General features: G+C 34.4%; 1 protein-coding gene across 1 annotated transcript in view; it reads left to right on the forward strand.

Annotated features, from left to right (window-relative positions):
- PPFIA2 (PTPRF interacting protein alpha 2) overlaps nt 1-27,480 on the forward strand; it is a 474,509-nt gene that overhangs the window by 387,724 nt on the left and 59,305 nt on the right. Inside the window, exons 19-24 of the mRNA XM_060165096.1 lie at nt 413-633; nt 3,059-3,296; nt 7,473-7,502; nt 10,358-10,488; nt 12,215-12,369; nt 24,209-24,302. Coding sequence (XP_060021079.1) covers nt 413-633; nt 3,059-3,296; nt 7,473-7,502; nt 10,358-10,488; nt 12,215-12,369; nt 24,209-24,302 — 869 coding nt within the window. The remainder of the gene's footprint in view (nt 1-412; nt 634-3,058; nt 3,297-7,472; nt 7,503-10,357; nt 10,489-12,214; nt 12,370-24,208; nt 24,303-27,480) is intronic.

A 27,480-nucleotide genomic window follows, 5' to 3' on the forward strand; every position in this document is an offset into this window, starting at 1 on the left:
TGTAATTTATTGAGTGGTAATATTCGTACCCTCAGCCTAATTAGTATAAGAGATGAAAATGCTGAAGTACAAGTGAATAGAGATTGTTATATTTGAAAACAAGTTAAAATGTTGCAAACATAGATGCATTAAAGTAATTGCTGCCTTGAATTGGGGTTGAACTAAAAATCATGCAGAAGTTTATCATTTTTATTCCTATTAAAATATTGATATTTATGCTGAAATTAGTACCTACCATTATTTAAGTACCAAGGAACTATTTTATTGAAATGATAAATTAAAATATTAATAATCAGTTCTACCTTTGTCAAGTAAGCTATAAAAGCATGTATGTTTTTAGTTTTTATTTTCAGAATAATGCTTTGAAAATGAGCAGCATGATAAATACTGTAATTGTTCCTTTACCATCTAGGTGAAATCTCTTGGGGATCATGAATGGAATAGAACTCAACAAATTGGAGTGCTAAGCAGCCACCCTTTTGAAAGTGACACAGAAATGTCTGACATTGATGATGATGATAGAGAAACGATTTTTAGCTCAATGGATCTTCTCTCTCCAAGTGGTCATTCTGATGCCCAGACCCTAGCCATGATGCTTCAGGAACAATTGGATGCTATCAACAAAGAAATCAGGTGAGTTCAATGATTTTTGATGGTCTCAAGCGATTAGAAGACCTTGATTCTAAAAATGTGATCATCAGATCAGAAACATTGGCATCACCAATAAAGCTTATTAGAACTGCAGTATCTCAGACCTCGCTTCACACCTACTTAATAAGAATGTGCATTTTCACAAATTCCCGGAATAAAATTAGGACAGCTTTTGTAAGAAACATATATGAAAAATATACAGATTAATGATGATATTAGAGCGATATAAAAGAATTAGGTAAAGGTGAAATCTTTGATGAGTTTTCCAAATAAACTGAAAATCTGGGTAGCATTGGATTTTTTGTTTGATTAAACTTCAATCTATCTCTTACTCAACTGGTTCCTCTAAGTTTTACTCTCCTTTACAATTAATAGAATACCTAGAGTTTAAAACTACAATTTTTTGTATAGCAGAACCATATTGCCTCTCACCAGAAGGTTTTTCTGGAATCATTTAGCACCAATCATTTGAAAGTACAAAATTTCTTTTTCTTTTTCTTTTTTGAAGAGGAGACAGTTTTTCCATTGGAATGTGTTTGAACATTAATAATGTACTGTGTTACTTGATTAAACCTTCCTTTCGGATTCTGATCTTTGGATGAAGTTAAAATGCACCATGAATTCACTTTGTTATACAGCAGAAACTAACACAACATTGTAAAGCAATTATACTCCAATAAAGATGTTAAAAAAAATGCACCATGAAAATAAACTTCAAAGTAACAGAATTCATATTCTTTGTGTAAGTGAAAAATTAAAATTAAGAGTAAATTTGCCTCAGTATTTGTATTGATTTATTTTTTAGAGAAGTTTAAGATTCACAGCAAAATCAAGGGAAAAGTACAATGGTTTCCCATATACCCCCAGCCCCACACATGCATAGCCTCCCCCATTATCAACATCCTTAACCAGAGTGGTACATTTGTTACAACTGATGAACTTACATTGACACATCATATTATTCAAATACATAGTTTACATTGTGGTTCACTCTTAGTTGTTCGGAAAATGTATAATAATGTGTATCCATCATTATGATATCATACAGACATAGTATTTTCACTGTCCCCCAAATTCGCTGTGCTCTGCCTATTCATCCCTCTCCCCGACCCAACCCCCGGAAAACACTGATCTTTTTACTGTCTCCATAGTTGCCTTTTCCAGAGTGTCATATATTTGGAATCATACAATATGTAGCCTCTTCAGATTGGTTTATTTCATTTAGTCACATGCATTTATTGTTCCTCCATGTCTTTTCATGGCTTGATAGCTCATTGCATTTTAGCACTGAATATTGTTCCACTGTATATATGTACCAGTTTATTTATCCATTCACCTACTGAAGGATATCTTCGTTGATTCCAAGTTTGGACAATTATGGATAAAGTTCTAAACATCTGTGTGCAGGGTTTTGTGTGGACATAAGCGTTGAAGTCCTTTGGGTAAATATGAAGGGACACAGTTACTGGCTTATATGGTAAAAGTATGTTACGTTCCGTAAGAAACTGCCAAACTTTTCCAAAGTAAATACGTAAAAAGAAAACTTTGCAGTGATCATAACCTTGAAGTTAACGGTTATATCATAGGAAATCACAATAAGCCATTTGTAGTTAAGAGGAAAATATCTCAGGAGAGGTGGTTTCTAATTCCATTTTTCAAACAAACTATACTGTTACCCAGTTTTATTATATCAATATGCAAAATGTGTGTAGATTCAACTTAAATAGGATCTTGAAGCAACCCAGCTAAAGTTCTTTATTCTTTGTGTCTTTGTAATAAATAACGTATGCATATTCTTGAAGCTTCTCCCTATTTAAAGAAAGAGTAATAGTGTTTTGTCTTCTCAAAAGCATTTATAGCAACAGTATTTTTTTAAAAATTTTCACTATCTGTCTCTCATATCTACATTATTAAATTGCTTGGTGCTTATGTAAAGGCAACTTGGCTGAGTCAGGGTTTTATTTGGCCAAATTATAATTATGAATGACCATTTATTGAGAATTCTATCAGTTATACTTTTTCATTGGATAGGAGGTAAGACTCAATGACTTTGTTGAGATTTGAGTTTCTAAAAGTCTCATATATTCGTTCCTGAGTACAAATGTAAGATTAGGATTAGTGGCAGAAATTAACTAGGCACTCAAGGTTTTAAAAGAGTTTTAACAGGTGGTAGTATAGAAATGGGGTCAAAATGAAAGTTGGGAGGAATTATGTATCATTTGAAAAGAAAGATTTTCTAATTTTCAACCAGGAAATCTCTGGAATTTATTGAAAGTTATATTGCCTAGGGAAAAAAGAAAATATTAGATTTGATATAAAATGTTCACACAGTTATTTATTTATTTAGTGAATTCCGATTAACATTATAACAGCATAAAATGTATGAAAAATAAACTGTATCTTTCAGACTAATTCAGGAAGAGAAAGAATCTACAGAGTTACGTGCTGAAGAAATTGAGAATAGAGTGGCTAGTGTGAGTCTGGAAGGCCTGAATTTAGCAAGGGTCCACCCAGGTACCTCCATCACTGCCTCGGTTACAGCTTCTTCGCTGGCCAGTTCATCTCCCCCCAGTGGACACTCAACACCAAAGCTCACCCCTCGAAGTCCTGCCAGGGAAATGGATCGGATGGGAGTCATGACACTGGTATGATGTGTCCAGAGAACCTTTGCTTCCATTAGAATTACTGATGCATTAGCTGAAATCTATTCTAGTCTAAAGACTTTCTGTGTGTTTTATTTTTTTTCTCAACAAACCTATGTGGTAGATACAAATATTAATCCCACTATGAAGTGAGGAAACGAAGCCTACACAGGTGTAACTTTCCCAAGGTCACATAATAAGTAAATGGAAGAGCAGAAATCTAAATATCACATCAGAAATCTGAATGACTTAAACCATTAAATTCATTTTTACTGATGATACCTTGATGATTGAGACTGGGTGGGTTTTTTGTTTTGTTTTGTTTTGTTTTGTTTTTGCGGTACACGGGCCTCTCATTGTTGTGGCCTCTCCCGTTGCGGAGCACAGGCTCCGGACGCGCAGGCTCAGCGGCCATGGCTCACGGACCTAGCCGCTCCGCGGCATGTGGGATCTTCCCGGACCGGGGCACGAGGCCGTGTCCCCTGCATCGGCAGGCGGATTCTCAACCACTGCGCCACCAGGGAAGCCCTGGGTGGGTTATTTTTAACACAATAAGTTTCCAAAATTATTTATTATAATCACTTCAATACACCAACATAGAATGTTATAATTTTATAATATACATAATATAATTTTAAAAGAAGAGCCATCAACAATAGCAGCAATTTCCCAATTGAGTTTTATAATTCATGTCAACATTTTCACCCTTCTTTATTCTTTAATTCTTTATTTCATGTATCTTCTTTTGGGATTAAAAGTTGGAAACCTAAATTAGGAAGTACCCTTAACATAAGAGAGAAACAAAATCAAAGTACTCCTTGCTAAAAATAATGTTAGGTGGAATGACTACTGAATGTCATGATGTTTAGTCACTTGATTCTCATGATAACATTTGAAAATGTTATTATCTCGAGCGAAAGTAACTGAAATGTTGAGAGTATGGGTAAATTGTCCTTGTTCAACACAGCTTTTAAAGAGGGACTGGATTTTTTTTCAGATTTGCTAACTCAAAAGCATATACTGTTCTTTTTTTTTTTTTTTCTGTGATTACCTGGGAATATGTTGAAATGACAACAATAATGAAGATTTAAATATTCTGAACTCTTTATGGAGGTAAAATTCTATGTTTTGTATAATGAATATTAAAACTATGTTATTAAAACAATAAAATTCCAATTAAAAATAAAAGTTTGGGGCTTCCCTGGTGGCGCAGTGGTTGAGAGTCCGCCTGCCGATGCAGGGGACACGGGTTCATGCCCCGGTCCGGGAAGATCCCACATGCCGCGGAGCAGCTAGGCCCGTGAGCCATGGCTGCTGAGCTTGTGTGTCCAGAGCCTGTGCTCCACAATGGGAGAGGCCACAACAGTGAGAGGCCCACGTACCGCGAAAAAAAAAAAAATTAAAATAAAAAAATTAAATAAATAAATAAAGTTTGGGGATAGAGATGAAGTAAAATGCAAATAGGTCAAATAATAGTTGGTATACTGCAAAAATCTAGCACAAATGTAACAAATGGAGGAGAAATTAATAATACGACAGAAGAATATTAAGTGTATATAGTGTTTCTGGTCAGAAGGCTGTGAAACTTCTATAAAAAGTGTCACAATGCCTGCATCTCTCTGTGTATATGGGTGTGTATAATATCTGAACAAAGAAGTTTAACTCAATTTCTAAGTGGTATCTTTAAATAACTATGTTGCAATAATGTGTATTGTGGCAAAAAAAAAACCTGTAAAGATTATTTTCATTAGAATTAATTTATATAAATGCACACATATGTGCATATGTATGTGTGTATGTATATATATGATACTCTCACCCCAAGGGGAAAACTACCTTATAAGTAAATAAGTTTTAAAATTTTATCTTCATAAAATTTCTATTATGTCTGTCAGTTTAGATATCTTTTTCTTTAACTTTGCGACTGAGAATTGATACAGAAAACTGTTTATATGATGAGGCAATATTTCCCATATCCAAACTCTTTACAATTATGGAACTTGCAAGTAAATCTGTATAAATGAGAAATGATGAAAAAAAAATTTTTGAAAGGAAATACTTACCTCCTTAGGCCATTGAGTTTACTATTCTTTGCTTATTTCCGGACTTGATATTAAAGATATTTTAAAGTAGATAGCACAGACAATGGCAAGTCCAAACAAAGGCCAGCTAATCAGAGCTGATCCCAGCTAGATACAGCACAAACTTTTAGCCAATGTACTAAGATAAACTAACCCAATATACTGATCTACATTATGATCTGCTTATTTTAGAAATCTAGGAACTGTCCATCTGATTTTATTAACTAAAAATGATATTGTCTCTGGCTTAGTTTATCCATATGTAATTGATGACCTATTTATTATCAAAGTTATGGTAAGAATATTGGCCCACAGAGTGTCTCTGGCTTAGTTTATCCATATGTAATTGATGACCTATTTATTATCAAAGCTACGGTAAGAATATTGGCCCACAGAGCATAATTTAGTTGGCATTCAAATTAAGAAAACTTTGGTTATTTCTGTATTGCTATTATTTCCTTACATTTTTGCAACCTAGTATTTTGCCCTTTTAAATATTTTCATTATATATTAGCATTATAACCCTTGACAGTGTTATTATTTTTATAATAATAAAATAATATATTCATAGCCATTTAGACATAATGTTTATGTATGTATGAATAGGATACCACTGCTTTCATGCATTTTCTTGAGCAGTTAGTTATAAATAAATCAGTGGTAAATCAGCATTATTATACTATAATTAGAGTACTTAAAAGATATTTAGAGGGACTTCCCTGGTGGTGCAGTGGTTAAGACTCCATGCTCCCAATGCAGGGGGCCCCGGGTTCAATCCCTGCTCAGGGAACTAGATCCCACATGCATGCCGCAGCTAAGAGTTCACATGCCACAACTAGGGAGCCCGCCTCCTGCAACTAAGGAGACTGCCTGCCGCAACTAAGAGACACGGTGCAACCAAATAAATAAATAAATAAGAGACACCTAGTTCAAAAAAAAAACAGATATTTAGAGCATTTCCTGAGGGTAAAAAAAAATATTTTAAATGTTTAATATCTGACTCAGAAAAACAAAAAATAAAACCCAGAAAGTCTTTATCACCTAACAAAACTTTGTCGTCAAATTCGTTATTGTTATAGTGAAAGACAGGAAGGTTTTCTTTTACCTGTAGAAAATATTGGAGAAAAAATAATTTTGTTGCATATAATTCATGTTTGAATATTCAGAGCAAAATTTGAAATTTTAGGGACAGAGATTGAAAAGACATTGTATTCATTCATATTGTATATGTTTATATGTTTTGCAAACATTATTATTTGTCCTGATAATAAAGCCTATTTGTATTTACTTTTACCTCACCACAAATCCATAGGCATAAATAACATGTTAGCGATATCTAATTTGAATACTGAATGAGGTAAATCAACCCATTTTTCAATAGCAACAAAAATGTAAAGTATAATGGAATAGTTTAGTAAAATGTTTTGCTTACATAAGAAAAATTAACAAATATTAAGTGAATAAGGTTTATCTAGGATCATAAATAAATAACTATTTTTTAAAAATTCTCTAAAAGAGCACTGACAAGAAAACAGCAGCCCCAGAAATATGATATACTGAGGCCAGAGCTTTTGGTATTTGGAGATGGAGAGTTTGTTAGGACGCCAGGAAGTTTGAGATCACGTAGGAACAGCATATCCACCCTGAGAAGGTCCAAAGCCCTGTGTAGATGAGACAAAAGGGAGTGTTTATAAACTACATATATGTGCATTGGATCTTCATTTACACATAGTCTTCTTCACTCCCATCTATATTTTCTCGGGAGGATATAGTCTCATATTTACTTCTGGCTAGCTCACTCCATATGTGCTTCATATTCCCTAAGGTCCATGTCTCATGTCTCATGTTTTACGTATATACACATGATCCCATCATGAAGACCTGTCCCCTGCAACATGCCATCTAGGAAGTTTCCTCTCTAAAATAGTTCCCTGGGGGAATGCTTTTATAATGGTTAAAAGACATTTATTTTGAAAAGAATGGAATGAAAACAAAAAAAAGGTAGTTAAATTATAGATACTATTTAACTTGTGATATGGTCAAATGGTAATCATTAATTGGTTCTGTTTTATATCGCTTTTATTACTGCCAATCACAGCCAAGTGATCTAAGGAAACATCGGAGAAAGGTACTGTACATTTCTTTGATCTGATTACTAACTGAACATTGTTTTTTCTGAGATTTAAAATTATATTTCTTCTAACTGAAGCATTTTATAAAAAATATTAAAAGTATTTAAGTGTTTTTGAATTGTTTAAATATGATCATAAGAGCAAATGTCTCAAAATAAAATTGTTTATGCTTTCTAGGGTAATGATTAGACTGTGGGGACTAAAATATCCCAATTTCCCACAGAATTTTTAGATCTCTCTTGGTAGAATTAGATAGTTTACTGTTGATATCTAGAACAACAATGATGCTTGTTTTAAAATATAGGTTTTACCATTATTCAGATATATAAGACCAACAAATCAAGAAACAATTGCCAATAAGTGATAGCTTCTTGCTTCTACTTCCCAAGAGCAAGGGACCTGCTTCACTATGCCGGGTCAATGGGAAGCACCAGGTCAGCAGTCAGAAAGAGTGAGAGGAAAGCATGGGAAGGAATGTTTATTGTGGTTTTTGTAGGAATGGAAAGGCAGGGTAAGCAGGTTTAAGATTGGCTAGTTTGAACAATTTCAGTGGGCTGTAGGGTCTAGGGGCTCTCTCTAGTTGTCAGATACCTGGTCAGGGATGATTAAGACAGAGGAATAGTGCCTCCTGGAATGTAAGAGCCAGATAGAGAAGAGGATCTGAGGTACTGATGAAGATGATTTGTTTGCATATGGAAGACACACTCCAGGAACATAGTTACCTATCTCTAGGAATTAGCTAGCCCTGGGATGGGCATTCTCAGCATGGTCTCAGATACTAGAGCATCACAAATACAGAAAATATAAAAATAGAATTAATATACTACTTTACTGCTTGGAATGAAGTCAAGAGAATAAATATTGGGTATAGGAAACAAAATGCACTACAGTTCTGATTCACAAAATGACAACTTGTTAGATGACTGAGAACAGCAGAGCTCAGACTCACGGGATATCAGATGGGACAAATTTCAAAGGTTCAACCTACTATCCAGTACATCAATCTATTTTCAGCATCTTCAAGATGTGGTAGTCAGCCTATGCCCAAATAATTCTGGAACCAGGGAAGGGAATCCATACTATGCTTACATGGCCTTAGATTGATTGAATTTCTTTTTATTTTCCATTGTCTATCTTCTTTTAGCGTCTTCTCCTGGACACTACCAGTTAGTTCTCAGCTGTCAAATTTACCATGCATAATGTTATTACTATTTTTCTTTGACCTCTTCCACCACTTAAAAGGATTATACTGGGAATAAAGGAAGAAATCTGAGCAGATGATGTAAAAGAATTTCAGTGTGTATAAGGAAAAAAAGATCATAAAGGAAGGTCCCATGCAGAAATATAGCCTCAGGGAATTCAGGGAGTAAAGAGATGATTGGTAAGAAAGGTAGGTCATAAGAAAGAAAACCACAAGTTAAAATTTGTTATATATATATATATCAGGGTAAGGAGTTATATGCATGATTTAATTTGTACATCAAAAGGACAAATTAAACTAAGTATTATCAGTTCTATTTTATTGACGAGGAAATTTAGTCTTAGAGTAGATAAGTAATTAGCACATGTCATTCAACAAATAAGAGAAACCAAGATTCAAATCCATCTCTGATTATGAAGCTTTTCTCCTCCACTTTGTTTATATAGTGTGAGCTCTAAGTGTTATTCAGAGAAATGGTTTGTGTATGATGTTTTTAAGAGCTGATATTTTGGTAAAGTTGGCCTAGTTTGACCCGCCATGTGGAGAGAGGAGGGAATTTTAATGAGTGTGTTTCAGGAAAACATCTGAAACAGAAGTAATCAGCCTTCACAGAAACAATTGTGGAAAACAATCATGGTTAGATAATGGAATTGTGAAAACTTAAGTACGTATTAGGAAGAGTTTAGAAATATGCTTTATGAGTTTAGATGAGATGTGAGTTTAGAAAGGGTTTTCCATAGTGTTGACATCATGCTGAAAGCAGTTCCTGAAAACAGTTCTTCTGGTGGCACTGTGCTCGTTGAAATGGAGAGAGGAGATCTTATTAAGATGACTGCCTAAGCTGTTAAAAGTAACCTAGGCTTAAATGACAAGAGCCCAGACAAACAATTTCATTACGTTTCTCCAACACATAACGTCTTTATCATATATAACACACTTATGCATAATAGCTTAATGTAGAAACTAGCAAGACATGGTATAGGCAAAAGATGAGAACACAGCTTTAAACATTTTGTTATAGCCATATTGAGAAATTTCTTCGTCAGAACTTCTAGAACCATATATCTTTTAGCTGTGCTTTCTACAATCTGTCTTTCTCTCTCTCTCTGTCTCTCTCTGTCTCTCTCTCTCTCTCTCTCTCTATATATATATATATGTTTTAATGCACAATGGTGCTATGAAAAAATGCAGCATTGTTTTTAAAAATATCTTTATTGTACAATTAAGTTGATTTTTGAAAACTCTTACAGTTCTATATATCTATCTCTGACAAAATTTATGGTATCCTGAATTGTTCTGGACTCTGAACTAAATTCTTTAAAGAAATCCCTTCCATCCCATCTGCTTATGGTGCTCTGTATGCCTTTGTCAATTTTCCCATGAGAGGTAATGAAATGAAAAAAATTGCAGAAATTCTGTTCTTACCTTTTATTATTCTCACTTTAAAAAGAAAGCTTTTTTCTTATAAACTGCAGCTCTTTTTTTAAACATCTGGGAACACATTTAAATAGCCTAATTTAAAACACTTTATCTGATACAGTTATATTTTGCAGAATTACTCAAATAGCCTTGCTTTATTGATTCTCCATTTTCATCAGTTTCAGTTGAAATTTAGAAAAAGTTCATCTGATGTATCGTTTTTGCTTCTAGATTGCAGTGGTAGAAGAAGATGGTCGGGAGGATAAAGCAACAATTAAATGTGAAACTTCTCCTCCCCCTACCCCTAGAGCCGTCAGGATGACTCACACCCTCCCTTCTTCCTACCACAATGATGCCCGAAGGTATGACTCTCCCAGCACACTGCACATTGTATGTTCTCTTTCCAAAAATATTCCTCCTTCTTTCAGTATCAAACAGACTACTTAAAAATTTATATAAAATTTTTGATTTAAGCTATAATTCTGCTCCCTCTCCACAATGTCACTTGTGAAAAAAACAAATTTTCATTCTGAGATCAAATTTTCAGTTTTAAATTTAACTGTATATTTATGATCTTATTACTAGCCAGTATTTATGAGAATAGATTTTCTACTTTTAGTGGATATTTCCTATTAAAACAGAGTCAGACTACAGGAAGGACTTATTAGAATAGTTACAAAAAACTAAAGAATTCTAATACAAGACTATAAATCTGGCTTCTAGTATAAGGATAATTAAGGTCTGAAAAGTCCATGCTTGTACCCCAATTACTTTTAACAGACAGGTATGTAAATCACCCTATTGGTGCTGCAAGTGCCAGCTATAACAGCTCCTCCTTAGAGAAGAAAAAAAAAAAAAAAAACACATTTGCCGAAATATTAAAAGAAAAGTTTACATGGGGAAATACCCCATTTGTCATAGCAACTCTTCTTACTGTCCTTTCCATCTGCCTAAAAAATTGAAGCAGATCTCTATTAATGCCATAAATAAGTCTAAGCATGCAATTTACATCTTAAATGTATGTTCTTTCACTGTCATCAATTACAGCATCTCTGAACACTTAACTGATATAACCGAATGTAGTGACTTAACGATTAATACTTTAAGAATCTGTCTTCTAAATAGTATGTGTTTTACAATAAACGGTTTTGAAAACAGAGCTTTCTGTGCCAGCCGACTTTTTTTTTCCTGTTTTGTTTATTTTTAATTTCTAATGTGAAAAAAGTTATTCCAGATTCAAAATTTATACTTACTTTACTCTCAAAAAAAAAGAGTGAAATATATTGTAACATATGAAAAGCAGTAGCTTTTGGAGTTTAGAGAATATGAACTCAGATTAATTTGGATGAATAAAGTTAAATAACTCATCACAATATTGTCAAATTAACAGCTGTAAAGAAGGATAACAGTATCATTGAACCTATCCTATTAATACAGTGTCAAATACATTGACCAGGAATGGAACCTAGACCAGCTTGCTTGGAAATAATTTCAGCTTATCATGTACCTAAAAGAATACCTGAGAACTGTAAGAAAAAATATACAGTGATCACTCGGGTATATGATTTGTTACTTCAAAATCTCACAGGTGATTTAAAATTCAATGAATTAGTCTCCAAAACTGAGAGAGAGAAAGATAGCTAGAGGAAAATCCAGTAAAACCATGGGCTAGAATAGAGCATAAACTTTATTAGCTATATTTAAATTTCTTGTCATAGATCATTATGTTTAAGATCTAAAAATCAAACTCTGCAAGAAGGAAATAGGTAAAGAGTCAAGGGCTAATTTATAGAATTTATAAGTTAATAAACCAACCTATGTTCATTGATTAGTTTGATATTGTATGAAAAATAAGGAAAATATATTTGAGAAAAAAAGAAATTTTTCTAGAGAAAACCTGGAGGCTCAGGGCCCTAAGCCTGAGGAAATCACACTTTAATATGGTTAAGAAAAAACATGGGAAAAAAGGAGAAAATAACATTCAGTGTACTTGTTCCTCCTTTCGTACTTTTATCAAGGAATTTAATCTTGTGTACCTTGTGGATGCTACACCAAAGCAAGCAGTTTGTCCTCTTTCGTGTTTTACAGTAGTTTAACTGCCTCCCTCGAGGCTGAAAGCCTTGGGCTTGGCAGTGCCAACAGCAGCCAAGACTCTCTTCACAAAGCCCCCAAGAAGAAAGGAATCAAGTCTTCAATAGGTCGTTTGTTTGGTAAAAAAGAAAAAGCTCGACTTGGGCAGCTCCGTAAGTACGCATGTTTGACTTTCCACTGCCACTCATTTTCCTCACTTCTTAGTATCCATCTGTCTTTCGTTCCATTTCTCATATTTTTATTTTTTTCCTACCTGACAAACTTTCTGTTTTAATCAGCTGTATTTATTAATCCAATACAGCTGAATCAAGCTTGACAAAAGTTTCAAAGGAAGAATATTGTAAAAGTTTCAGTCCTTTTGATTTCTCTGTTAATAACAATACCTAGAATTTATGTAATGTTAACACTGTGATAGACACAAGGACCCTCTGAGGCAAGTGATATTACTGTCATCCTTATTTATTGATGAGTAAACAACGTATTAGTAATTTGCAGAACTGAGATAGTTGTCCTAGGGCCATGTTTCAAAACCAGCTTAAAACCATTGAGTATACTGCATAGATGTGTATAAGAGCTTAGCTGTGTGAATTTAAAAGCTTTTCTGTTGAAAAAATTAAGAAGCCTACAAAAAATCCAAAAGAATTCTTTTTAGGTCAGAATACATTATAAAGGGCATAAAATGTAAAAAAATACAAGGTTTCTTTGTTTTAAACTGTCACAACTTTCCACTAACAAACTCAACAACATGTAGGTGGAGAGACAGCGGGAGGAATCTGGCAATAGAGATTGTGTTAGAATTAATTATTGTTGGTGACTAATTGAATAAAATAGATCAGTACATTTGAAATGACCCTAGGTAAATATATAAATACATAGATACCTTGTTATCTATGTATTTAGATACATAGATATCTATGTATTTATGTACATAGATGGATGGATAGATAGATAGATGGATAGATGGAGAGTCTGAAACAAAAAGAATATGTGAGATGTATTTTCTAAAATGATGATATATACACTTGATCTTTTTTTTCTTTGGTGTCTTTCTACATATTTACTTTTTTTCTGAAATCTCTTTTCATCATCTTGGTTATTTATGATTGCCCTTCTTTTTCCCTGCTCTTCTCCTTCTATTTAATTTAGAACTAGAGTTAAGTTACAGGGAAAAGGATTTAGCTCCTACCTCTAATAGTAAGTGATGAACAGAATGATACAAAGTTCTTAGCACTCCCTTTGGATTCTGAAATAAAGGAATTATTATTCACAAGTAATGTCCCAACCCCTAGACTTAGTTTCCTGCCCTGGCACCGCAAGAATTTCTGAGAATAATATTCTTTTTGCAGATTTACAACCATGATATTGTTCAAAAATATCTTTCCCCACTTCCACAGCATGAAACCCACACAAAACATCAGAAACCATAGGAAACCGATGTTTATAACACATGAGCAGCCAGTTGTGTGATTGAGCGTTACCATCAGGAGAATTAAATCCTCTTTGGGTTTCTCTTTCTCAGGATAGGAACCCCTTAGGATATAAAAAAAGAAAAGTATTATTGCATAAGGAAAGAAAAGAAAAGGTGATTACTTGGGGGATACAAAATGTACATGCCAAGACATTGTTACAAAATTTGTTTTATTTTATTTGACAACTATTCATAGTCAAAATCAAGGTATCCAGGATATAATTTAAAGTCTAGAAAAATATAGAACCTTCTAGAAACTTAGCCTTTTTACCCATTTTCCGTGACTGTGTGTCTCTATGTCAGAACAGATGAGAAGGGAATCAGTTACAATTAGGTTCTTATCAACTCCATCCAAGTCAGAAAATAGCAATAGCTATTCAAGATCACATTATAGTCCTGAGAAGATTTCTGAGCTCTGAGCAATTTTGTTTTACTCCATAGAACAACCGAGTATAAACAAAGCCAGTGTCAGCAGCATAGTAAGGACTACAATGCTGATGAGGAAGACAAAGACAAAAATCTATACCTCTGGAGCTATACAGAAGCTACACTGAGGGTGAATCAAAGCTCCTGGAGAAACCAAAAATAAAGGTCTTTTTTGAAAATAATACTTGAGAAAATAAGAAGAAAACACAGACACAAGTGGGTTTCAGGAATTCATATTTTTTTCCAGAAGAAATGGTACATGGTACCACTAGTGCTTTGGTTGAGGGATATGGACTCATGTTTACTTGTGTCCTGAAAGATGTACATCCAGGTTGTGAGGGGAGGACCATGAAAACTTACCAAACCCAGGGGCTACCACTTAATGCTGCTGATTCACACATCAGAAGAAATTAGGGAAACATCTCTAGTGATCATGATTTTAATATCTTGATCTAGAAAATTCTGACGTGGGAGCACTGTCAATGTTGTTTCCTCTACCAATGAAAATAGAAATACAAGATAGGAAATGATGGCATGGAAAGTAATATGGTAGAGTGATAATGGTGTCAAAGAACCAAATTTGAAATTTTGGACCATGTCCCAATATTTAGAACTGTTAAAGAGTTTAGCTCATAAATGCAAAGAAACGTAAGTTAACCTGAGAGTAGCTGTGCTAGATGCCTTTAAATGAAATGAGGTGTGGAAGAAGAAAACTTTCTAAATAGAACTCTGAAAATGTTCACTCAATTCCATCAGGAATGACAAACAGAAAGGGAGGAATTCTTAGTAATTCACAGAGAAGAATAATTATAAAGGGGACATTATTTTCCTTATATAACAATCTGAAAAGCTAGGGTAATAAAGTGAACTTCAGTTATGATGAGTCAGTCAATGTGACTGCATTGATAACCACTAACCATGTAGAATCAAATTCAATATACATATAATCTATTTTTACAAATGTGTTATAGCAGAGGCAATATAAATGTGGAAACTCCAAAAGTCAAAGGAAGCAACACATTGAAAAGCATTTGAATAAAGCTAAAAATACTTTAAAGATAAAGTATTTAAAAAGATAAAACATATATATGAACCATGCCTCCTTGAAACTCACAGTTGAATTTGGGGAGAGTGTCCTGGCAGAGGAAATATTCCTTCTAGCAGACTTGGGGATCTGGTTTTAGTTTCTCTTTCTCTCTTCTTTCTTCTTTCATTTTCTTTATATATTACAAGCACCAATATGAAAAGATGCAAAAACAGGTTCGACAATCTCATTGAGCATTGAGGGACACGGAGACAGCACAGCCAGTAAATACCTCTGCTTACTTCCTAGAGCATACAATAGATACAGGATGCAATAACACCCTTTAAAGACTTAGCAGCTGAATAACCACAACTTTTCCCCCCTGAGTAATGCATCCAGATGCAATGCATCTCTGATATTTCCATTAATTTTTTTTTTTTTTTTTTTTTTTGCGGTACACCGGCCTCTCACTGTTGTGGCCTCTCCCGTTGCGGAGCACAGGCTCCGGACACGCAGGCTCAGCGGCCATGGCTCACGGGCCCAGCCGCTCCACGGCATGTGGGATCTTCCCGGACTGGGGCACGAACCCGTGTCCCCTGCATTGGCAGGCGGACTCTCAACCACTGCGCCACCAGGGAAGCCCTCCATTAATCTTTAAACATGCTCATGTCTAATCTACATTTTAAAGGTCATCATTAATCCTGCCATCTTCCCAAAATATTGACTTATCTTTTCCCTGCCCTTATAATCCAAGCTTAAGTGAGTTGTCCACAACTACTATTTTTACTTCCTCATCTGTCAATCACTTTACAACTTTCCATATCCTGACTTCCACACATAAAATTCTAGAAACAAGTTCAGTTTTAACCAATATGGAAGGAAAGGCTAGATAGTATCAAAGCAATTTGAGGATGGTAACAAACTCACAGCTATATTTATGAAAATGTAAACTTAAGTAGTAGATCTGAAATAGGTGACCTCTTCCTAAAAACAGATTCTAAAAAATTTTGATACAAAAGCTGTTATCTAACAAATAATAGATATAAGTGAATGGCATAGACATGTAAGAACAATGTCAAAAAAGCCACCAACCAAAATAAACTGATTACTGGAAAAACTGCCCAGACCAAAAGGGGAATTATAAAATTCTTATTTTTATTATTTTTGTTTAGTAATTTTAAAGTTTAAAGAAAATGAATAAACTGAAGGTGTACCTTATGTGAACAAGATATACAAATAAGTAGACCTATTCCAAAACTCACATTTTTGCCTCTGTCTGCTTACTTGAAAAGCAAAACTTCATCCAGAAAAGAGGCACTAACAAGAGGACACCGAAGCCCAAGAGAGTTGATATCTTGAGGGGTGGGACAGGGGGAATGCTGATAATCCAAAGTCATTTATTTATTCCTACTTTGAGTGAATCGCATATGTTGAGCCAATGTGAAGTATAGAGTACCAACCATGGACTTTAGGAAAATGGTTAAAGCATGGCATTGGCATCAAAGAACATTCAATTTAGTGAGACAGGTAGTACATAAACATGGACAACCATTCATTTAAAACAAATCAAAAACTTGAATATGTTTCTGGCCCAGAAAACTTTTACCTGCTACATTGTCTGTCCTATCAAGACAACCATGAACAGGAGTTCTGAACCTCGAGATCCATGATTAGGCATCAGTAATTGGAATCTTGACTGGCTTGACTTTTAATTTTATCTGAAGGCATCAACCTGTTTTGAAACAAAGCAAATTAAATTGTGTTTGAAATAGGCATATCAGATGAAGCTTGTTTGTTTCTTTGACAAAGTTACTTGGTAACAGAACAGGAAAGGCATTTGGGCGAGCTGTAACTCATGACAACCCTGTAGACAAGATGTCAGAATGGGGCCTGGGTGATGGAAAACTTTGGTGCGATTTATAACTGGTTGCATAGGCCTCCTTTATAGTGATGATAAGTGGAGTGATGCCACCTTGGATCCAGGTTTCTAGTGGCAAGATTAGGATTCACCCTGTTCTTGATCCTCACATCCCCCAATCACTTGGACATGAATATTTCGACAGCCCAGTAATCTGATTTTTGGATCACTGATAGGGAAAGAAATCACAAATGAAAAAAAAAAAATCAGTGTTCTTCCTTAAAGACTACCTCAAAAAACTGAGATTTGGAAGGTCCAAAAATATCCCACTTTAAAAGTATAACTCTCAGGAGCATTTTTTACAAGAAAAATTTAGAATTTTCAGGTAACTCTAAAGTCAATATATAAGTCAGTAAATTTAGTCCACATTAATAGATGTACAGCATTGAGATAAAAGAAGACTTTTCCATTCTGTTCTGCTGTTGTAAAACAAAAGCCAAGGAATAGTATCCATTTCTGTTTACTACACTTTTGGAGGCATATCATAACCTCGGAAAAAGGTTGGAGGAGAGGATTAAGCTGATGAGGATTGAAATTATGTGAGAAGTAGCTAAGTACAGGGGTATGTTTATTCTCCTTGCTGACCTGTCTGGATGGCTGATTAAGAATATCTGAAAAGCTGGTATGTGGCAGAATCTTTGGTCTTTTTGTTGTTGAGTGAGGGTACAAAACTGTAGCCAAAGTGTTAAAGTTGTAGAAAGATTAACCTCATCTCAGTGTAAGAAAGAGAACACTGGTGAGTCATAATTGTATACAAACAAGCTAGCTTGTCAAAAAATGACTTATTTGTCACTGGAGATGGCCAAGCAGAAGCTAGGTAAATACGAGTAAGAACTGTTGTGGAAGGGGTCCAAGAATTAGAAAGCAGTTGGACTGGATGGTCTTTAAGATCTATTTCAACCCCAGTAATCCTGAATCTATGAAGCTCTAACATTTAAGCCTTAGACCCAGCAACTCTTCCTTCTACAAAATATATACCATGAGTTATTTACTATGAAAATGCATATTATTTTTAAAATTACAGACTTTCAGAATTAGAAGATATCTAAAGATCATGTAGTGAGCCACATTCTGTATTATACAGAAACTGAGATGATTTTAACAATCATCGTGGCAAAGCAGCTGCTTGGTAGGAGAATTAGCAGTGGTTCCCAGATGTCACTTCCTGGTCTAGTGCTCCAGACAATATACTCGTGGGACTGTTTCCATCAAAAATTACCTCACTGAGCTCCTAGTCCTGTGGAGCATGTTTGGGAACTTAATGAAATTAAAGACATGATTATTTTTTTCAGAAAGTTTATAACTTCTTGAGGATATTACACACAAATGCATAAAAAGTAAAGAATAATTCAAGGCAATAATAAAAAAGATCACAGAATATATTATAAATTTTCTTATAAAACATATAGACATAATGTCAGTAAAGAGTTCCGATTATTAGTTTTTCTCTCCCTGGATATGTTTGATTCTACTAGGAACATCTAAGTGCCATTTTCCTTCAGAATTGAAAAGATTAAAGCTTGAGTTTCAAATAGGACCTATCTCTGAAAAAAAGGGTACTGAAGCCACATGAAAGGACAAATTCCAAGGGGAACATGATGGAAAGGAACCTGGCTCTTTTTATGGTTAGTTGGGAAGTGGGTACAGTCTGGGGTCCAGAGTGTGAAACCAAATTATTAATATCAAGCAAAAGAAATGATGAAAATTGAGGGTCAAGTTACCAAGCTGTGGAGAGATTGGAAATGCAGAGATTAGGAGACAGCAAATTGAAGCAGACACAACACAGGAAATGATCTAGGTTCCAGGGTCAAGTATCCAAGCAGAAGTGAGAGTTAGGAGTCAGAGCAATCAAGTACCACGCTTTAGAGGCAGTTTACCAGCTTAGGGAAACGGTAATAGAGAGTGAAGAGGTAGTGATGTTAAAAACATTTGCTACTTCTGGGGGAGTCATCTGTTCCATATGATTTTAACACATTTACTGCCTAGGAAACACCAGCCCTCCCAGGCCTTCAGAGAGTCCTAATAATAATGACTGTAAAGAAAAAAGAACAGATCACACGTGACTACCCTAGCAGATGTCAACAGTGAATGGTAAGCATAAAGAAAAGAGACATTACAAGAAGGAAACAGAAATCAAAGACAGAGATTTTCAAGAATGGAGAATTGATCAAAATATAGCAAAGCTATGGAAAAATGGTAAAAGCAGAAAAATGTATGTAAATTATACAGGTAGTATCTCTGATTACAGATGTATAAAATGCATATATTGTTGAGTAAAAAAAATAAAAACTACTCTTGCAAATTTCCTTTAAGTGTATATGAGAAGCAATATATTTCAAAGAGACTTTTTTGCCTGATAAATTGCAGTTTTCTTTCCTTTATTGTCATCTGTCAGATTATGTAATAATGGTCTGAATTGTTTGATTTGTTATAATCAGCATAATGAAGAAAATAATTTCTCACTGACAGAAACAACATCAACATTGCACCAGCATTAGTTAGCAAGCACCTTTCTACATGTAAAATTTGGGTGCCTATGCTGGCCTTTACCCCGAAATTCAGATTGTTCCTAGATGTTATGGAACTAGAAAATACAATATAATTTCCCAAAGTATCAATTAGAGATGAGTCATGCTCTGCATAGTGCAAGGGTCTTCTTTTGAAGAAAGCATTTTTTAGCTTCAATTGTGAATGCATTTATTACATACCATTTATGAGCCAGGCACAGTGCCTAGGTGCATCCTCCAGAGAACTAACAGACTAAGAGTCATGAAACAATTAAGTAATCACTTATAAATTCAAGTGCATTTAAAATCAAAATGAGTGGTATGGATTAATACCGAAGTGAGGTCAAGTAGAAGAAAGATGAAACTACTGATCAGCAGCAGATTATAGTCTTAATCTCCCTGGAATTAGAGTTCCCTTTTTAATACGATAACAGGGAACTCTGCGGGAAAGATGGAGATACAGAGCTTTTACAATGTGGGTTTTGGCCAGAAATTCCTACAGACTTGTACCTCAAGGGTCAACATGAAATATATTATTCTGATTGGAGTCTGAGGCCCAGGCATCATAGAGATATTTGCCTTCACAATCCAAACGAACAGATATCTCCAACGAGTACCATCCAAAGATCTGGGCATATGAAGGTCCTTCCTCAAATTCCTCAGCCTGGGTCTTAGGTAACCTCACAGTCTGTAGCACCTCTCTTGAAATTCTCTAAAACCTTCCTTCTGGTGCCTGGGAGAGGTTGGGGCTGGCAATGCCATCCGGGCAGAACACCCTCACCCAAGACCTGGACCTGTGTAGGTCGAGTCTCTAGAAGAATTCAAATTTTTTTTTTACCTTTCAGACCCTGTAACTAGCCAGGAAGGCAGTGCCATCTGGGCAGGGTGCCTAATCCAACCAAACCATGTGCACCTGTGTCCCTGTTTCTCCCTAACTCCCTACCTCGTATCTGGGGTTGACCAGATGCCTTAGGAAGCCCAGAGACTTGCCTATGGGGTTGTTCTGGACCAGTGGCCTGACCCTGGTTCAGAAGGATGGTCTAACAATCGAATCACTCACTCCTGCTGTTAGAATGGTATCATATGAGATTGGACCACACTAGATTGTCATCCCACTAATTTTGGGTTACTCAAAATGTCTGTATAGAAAGGGGTTGGAAAAATATTTGACTAGGCCCCTCACACCCTAAAAGTTATTCTGTCTCAAACACTTCCAAGTCCTTGACAACCTCACAAAAGAGAGTGTGCCTGAGTGATAGAGTGCCCAGAGAACTTCACTGAGGACATGAAGTTTGGCTTGGGCTTTTGCATATGCAAGCACTAGGGGGCCACTGACAAGGTGATAAGCAATTTATTATCTGAATGTACACTGGCTCATGGGACTCGAGCCTTCTATGCCTGAGCACTTTATGCCATGAGACGGATGGAGTTAATGATGCTCTCTCCATATTCCTAAGGGGTCTCCTGGAGAATAAGTAACCCTTAGCGTCCACCAGCCAGTGTTTCTCACTGGGGACTCTCTTGCCATTTCAAGATGGGCAAACTAAAGAATTTTCTACTCATTGAAGGAAGTTTAGATTTCTTGTCTCCTACCTAATATATATCGGTTGCACTTTGCAGTCATTGTGACATCTAAAAATGTGGTCCTCTTCCTCCATCAACATATGCAAATATTTACATTCCCTCTGGAAACTGCTACTGTGTCCAGTATAGAACCACTACTATATAGCACTGCTGAACAGGAATGTAATGCAAGCCGCAAATATAAGTTACATATGTAATTTTTAATTTTCTAGTAGCCATATTAAGATAAGTAAAAAGAGACGGGCGATTAATTTTAATAATGTATTTTATTTAAACCAATATAGAAAAAATTATTATTTCAACATGTAATCAATATAAAATTATTAATTAGATATCTTATTTTCCTTTTTTTTGGTACTAAGTTTTCAAAATCTTTTGCATATTTTATACTCAGAGCACTTAATTTGGACCAGCCACATTTCAAGTACTCAATGCAATATGTGATTAATGAATACATTGGTCTAGATGAGTAGATATTCCTAAAGTCCACACAGCCATGGGATCCCACTGATGCCTAGGAAAAATTGAAGCAGACTCTCACCAGATTTAGATAATCATCCACAGAGTAAAAGAGTTCATAAGCTGGTTTGACTGAGGTCATCCTACCAGTTAGCTGGTCAGGTGGTTGGAAAGACGAACCTGGGATTTATGGGGCAGATGGATCAGTTCTATGAAAGAATGTTTTTCTCATCTAGAAATGTTTTATTTGGGCTTAAAAAATGCACATAATTAGACTTTTGCTCCTGCTTAAGGGTACGGTTCTACATATGCTGCTTAAAAATAATTTTGCCTACTTTGGCCTTAAGTGTCATTTTCTATTGGCATTTTCAAACAGGATGTGTCGACAATTCTTTATTAAATTCTCTTCAAAGGATATTAGATTTTGAAGTGCTCAGAGTATTTCCAAGCTCCTCATGCTTTTTATTTTTATAATTTTATTTATGAGAAGAAAAGTCTAATATCTACTTTTTCTGGGTCTAGTTTTGACTCACAAAATTCCTCTAGAGCTCTCTTTGTTTCTCCTCCAGAGTGTTAATTTTTTAAAAAACTGTTCTTTTCTCTAATTAAAATGTTGTGTTCTTGAAAAAAATTTAAATCATAATTTATATGTTCTTTGTTCAGAAGGGCAAAAAGCCTGGTTCATTCAACCGTGTAGTGGTTGAAAATGTCTCATTGTTTATAGAATGGGTCTACTCATCAATCTCTGTGTCCCCATCTGGACTGATCAAGAATTTTTAACTTTTTTTTTTTTTAAGAATTTTAAACTTTTAAGTGAATCATTATTCATTTCCATTTATGTTTCAAGAGAACAATTTTATTGTTGATTGCAGATTGTGAATAGTAATTTATGGGCATACAGTAGGGCAAGTATACCAATGAGAGAAATAAAATGAAAATATTCACTCACTGTGCATAATGGAAATTCCCACATTTAAAAATGTTTCCTGGGCTTCCCTGGTGGCGCAGTGGTTGAGAGTCCGCCTGCCGATGCAGGGGACACGGGTTCGTGCCCTGGTCCGGGAGGATACCACATGCCGCGGAGCGGCTGGGCCCGTGAGCCATGGCCGCTGAGCCTGTGAGTCCGGAGCCTGTGCTCCGCGACGGGAGAGGCCACAACAGTGAGAGGCCCGCGTACAGCAAAAACAAGTTTCCCAAGAGTACTTTAGTCAACTAGTGGATGACTTTCCTAATGATACCAACAACGAAAATCATTCACAATAAAAAGTTCTTTAAGTATTAATTGCATACGTGCATAATTGAATAAATTTCAGTCCTCAAACTCTGAATCCCTGAATAAGATCTAGACAGCAATCAATGTGTTTTCAATTAAAGAGGACTTTCTTATTATTATCCAGTTCAGTAACAGAGTTAGTAGGCTATGAGATTAACTTATTTATATCAATGATCCAGAATTAATAATACTGAGTATTTAAATTATTTGTTAAATGAATTATGAAAAATAATTACAACAAAATTATCCTTAATAGTACTTATTTACTGATATATTGGTGAATGTTTTTGTGTAGACTTTTAAGAATTAGTATTAGCTTAAATCTTTCTACTTAATCTTGAGCTTAAATGGAAATTTAAATCTCTTCCAATTAAAATGACTTAAAAATAATGAGCATTTTTCATTTACCTTGACTTCATGTTTTTCACATAGTAAATAGCAAAGAGAAAACAGAGCCCAGGATTAAGTTCTCATTTTTCAATTACAACAGATAATTTATGAACAATGATATGTTTAAAGATACTAAATAATGCTTTGTAAAATTGTTTGATGCCCAACACACTTTCCTTTCTTCCTTCTTTTATTCCAAGGTTTTATATATATATATATAGGATATATCCCAAAGCCAATAAAACTGACACTACATCAAATAATTTGTGACCCACTAGGTAAAAACAAGTCTTACCAGGATCTTTTGAAGAAAGATTTAGAATTTTTTCAGGTATTATTATAGAAATTACAAAACAAAACAAAGCCTGCCAGAACATAGGGAGTTCTGGAAGTTACGTTGGTACTGAAGGATATAGGAGTCATCCAGGTGAGCAGAAGAGGGTTCCAGAACAAGATACAGAAAGTTTTGGTAACTCAGCAAATGTTTCTCCATTCTCTCAACTTGGAATTGAAGACATACATCTGAGTTTCTGCTCATTGGGCTATCATTTATTTCATTATATATGAAAAATTTCACACGTTTCAAACATCGAAAAAAACCTCACACACTGCACAGTTTTTTCATTTTTCATAAGGAAAAGTAGACCTCATAGCTTTCAAACTATATATTCAAGTGTTTGTCAGTGTACAGGCTACATGTATTATGTTGCTACTAGGTGCAATTGAATGGTCTACCAAGAGGTACCTTTTATTTTTTTCATCGTCTCAGCATATGTTTATGTATGTACCCATGCCATTGAATGCATATTGTGTTAGAAATACAAAGGCAGGCCAAAAAAAAAAAATGTAATACTAAACAATTGCTCAAATAAACTTTTAAAAATTTAATTTCAGAATTGACACGATATATCCAACCTAATATGAATAGTTACTTCTTCACAGGAGGCTTTATGGAGACTGAAGCTGCAGCTCAGGAGTCCCTGGGGTTAGGCAAACTTGGAACTCAAGCTGAGAAGGATAGAAGACTGAAGAAAAAGTAGGTTTGGAGATTTTTTTTTTTCTAACTTTTACTTACTTTGTGTCATTGTTTGTGGGGAATTGAAAAGAGAGTAATTGGAAACAAAGCAATAGACAGAGGCCAGTAGTGTCCTGGTCTTCCCTAAAACTATTTGGTGCACCAGTTTCATGGTTATAATGGGCTAACTATTAAAATAAAAATCTTTGGCCCATAGTAGAAGTAAAGTTTTTTTCTAGAGATCATTTATTTCAAAACTCAAATATATTTAAAATATTTAAATGTAGCCTTACAAATAATGTAATATTCCATTTGATGTTAAATTCTACTGAATTGGTATGATAAAATGAGAGAGTATCCAACTTTGTGTTCCTCTCACAACAATTAAAGGCCCTCCTCTTAAAATGAAGTATTTAAAAGGAGAATGTTTCTCTGACTGACTGAACATAAACTTATTTTAGACTCACAGCAGATTGTTTTGCATCTGTCAGGAAACTGATAGTGTATTTTTTTCATTCATGTATAATATGGAACCTTTAAATGACTTGCAAAACTGGCAATTTTGGAGTCTCAGCAGCTGTTAGAAAGCAAGTGGGTCCATATATAACATATTTTTTAAAAGCTTAGTAACATTTTCACTGATGAAATAGGACCTTTAGACCATGTTCTTTAAAATCCAAAGAATTTCTCTATATTCCAGAATCATTTGGTTGGTTACTTCTTTTCTTCCCTCTCAAATATTACATTATGTTTATAGTTTTCATATTAACCTTCTTTCCTATGAAAGAATGTTCATTGCTTTAGGCATCATTATTGTAACATGGTTATATTAGTCATGCTAATGTGCACGTGGTTATACTAGTCAGGCTAATTAATTTATTTCATATTTTGTCTTCTCACTTGCTTTGCAGATGTTTGCTAATAATGAAGAAATATGTAGTTACAAGTTGTAGAAAAGCCCACTAGTCTAATTGTGTCATTAATTTTCTACTTACTAAAATTAGTTATATACCTAAATTTAGTAGAAATACTGTTCAGAAAAAAGAAGTGACCGTGGGAGCATTATTTCTTGAAGACAATTAAATGCTCAGTCACATTCCACACTAATAAATATTTCCTCTTTCATTACTGATTACTCAAAGTGTATTTAAATATTATCACAATCTGTTCCTATCAATAAATGTTACATTTTATGGTTATTTACTGAGAAAAAAAAATTTTTTCCTTTGATTGACTCTAAAATTTATTTGATGTCTAAAGATTTTGAATGTATTTATTTAAGATTGCTTTAAATCTAAATGAATAAGAATAATCAAAACCTAGCCTGACTAATGGACATGGTTTATTTCCCTTAAAAGTTAATTCTTATTTTTCCCACAATGAAATATTTACAAATAATGGCAATCTGGCCAGTTTTCATATTGCATATAAGGCAGTGCCTCACATAGTTCATTTGTTGTTTATGGACCAAGTTAAGTGTCCATTTTAACAGCTACTAAAGTTAAAAAATTCCAATTATACAATGACTTGACAATATCATAAATTTAGAATTAAAGTTTAGCAATTGTTAAGTTTACACACTGTTGGATTGATTTGATATTAATTTTATGGAATTATTTCTTGAATCCTAAGTATTCTCATAGTCAGAAAGTGATTTTAGTTCTGGACTTGGTTTGAGATCTTACTATGCTTGACTTTATTGTTTCATTTTGCAATATGTTTTGGCAAAATATAATTTTTAAATGTAGTAAATAGAATACTAGTCTTGAATATTAAGAAGAATATTAAAAACAAACTATAATACAACAAAGGTTAACATTCCTTAGCACAACTATTTCCTATAGAATAATAATATTTGGGTTAAAATGGATCCAACAAGGCTAGCATTGTTAATCAATGAAAGGACAGAAATATCTCTCTTATTGTTGATCATCTCATAGCAAAGCCCTATGAGCACAAATATGCAACCTGTATTTGTAAGACATATAAGGAAGTGCTAACACTTATTCAGGACTTCCATGGCACCATGCCTGGGTTTCTGGGTTACCAAAGAGTGAAGTGCCTTCATGTAATGGGTTTTACAAGATAAGCAAAGGTAAATTATTTTTAAATGACATAGTTTCAAAATTTACTTCTATCAAATATATTATTAATTATGATTAAATATTGATCATGTTCTCAAATTTTCTAAAGCATTTACAATTTTATTTAAACAATTCCAATATTCTTTTTTTAAAAGACACCATATCCTCTTTAAGTGTGCTTCAAGGAATCATACTCTTTTCTGTGTTCAAATTTCATGTGTACTTGTCTACTTTCAAGATAGAAAAAAATTCAAGTACTTTTTTTGAAAAAATACACAAAAAAATGGAGCAAACTATTTCAAAATGTTGAACACTATAGACTGTACATGCATGGTTGCAATGACTATAGTTTCTTAACAGTTGTTTTTCTACATTTTATCTAATGACCAAGCCAAATGATGTGTCCAGGACATAGTACTTAGACCTATGATCACTGTACCAAAGTTCATATCAGAGATTCATTAGTCTACCTCTGGGAATAGCAGAGCTGGAAAAAAGTCTTCTTTTTAACTTTACTAGGATATCAGGTATCTACAGTTGACAATCTGTGAATTTAAATTTAATTGGAAGAAATCTTTAAATAAGTTACTTATGACACATTTTAAAAAACCATATGGGGGACATACTTTCAGAAAGCAGCATTCAAGACATTCCAAATTCTTGCAAAGTTCAGAAATTACAATGTTAGCAGTCCCAAACAAAGGTCTAATCTGAGGTGCATTTACCATCCAGCAAATTAAACACGTGTAGATTAAAGTATTTTACTTGGTCTGTGTTCCTACTTTGTTCTACTTCTACTTTGCTTTCTGGTGCAGAAATTTGTTTTTCTTATATTTCTAGCTACTGTCCTATAATGATAAATAGGAAATCAACAATACTGGATCTGTTAAAGTACCTACTGTTCTAAAAATTCTTGAGTTGAGTATTATCTTCCTGAGTTGTGTATTATCACTCAGGTGCTATTCTTCCATCAGAACAACATCTAATCTTAGGGTCTAAAGTCAATCTATTGTTGTTCTACCTGGTTCATTTTTACTACATCTTATCTTTGTTGTACTTTACTTTAAAGCTTTAATTCCATAAATTTCTTCACCAGGCTTATATAGAGTACAGTC

This window comes from Lagenorhynchus albirostris, chromosome 11 (genome assembly GCF_949774975.1).
Source record: "Lagenorhynchus albirostris chromosome 11, mLagAlb1.1, whole genome shotgun sequence".
In the NCBI taxonomy this organism is placed as follows: Eukaryota; Metazoa; Chordata; class Mammalia; order Artiodactyla; family Delphinidae; genus Lagenorhynchus; species Lagenorhynchus albirostris.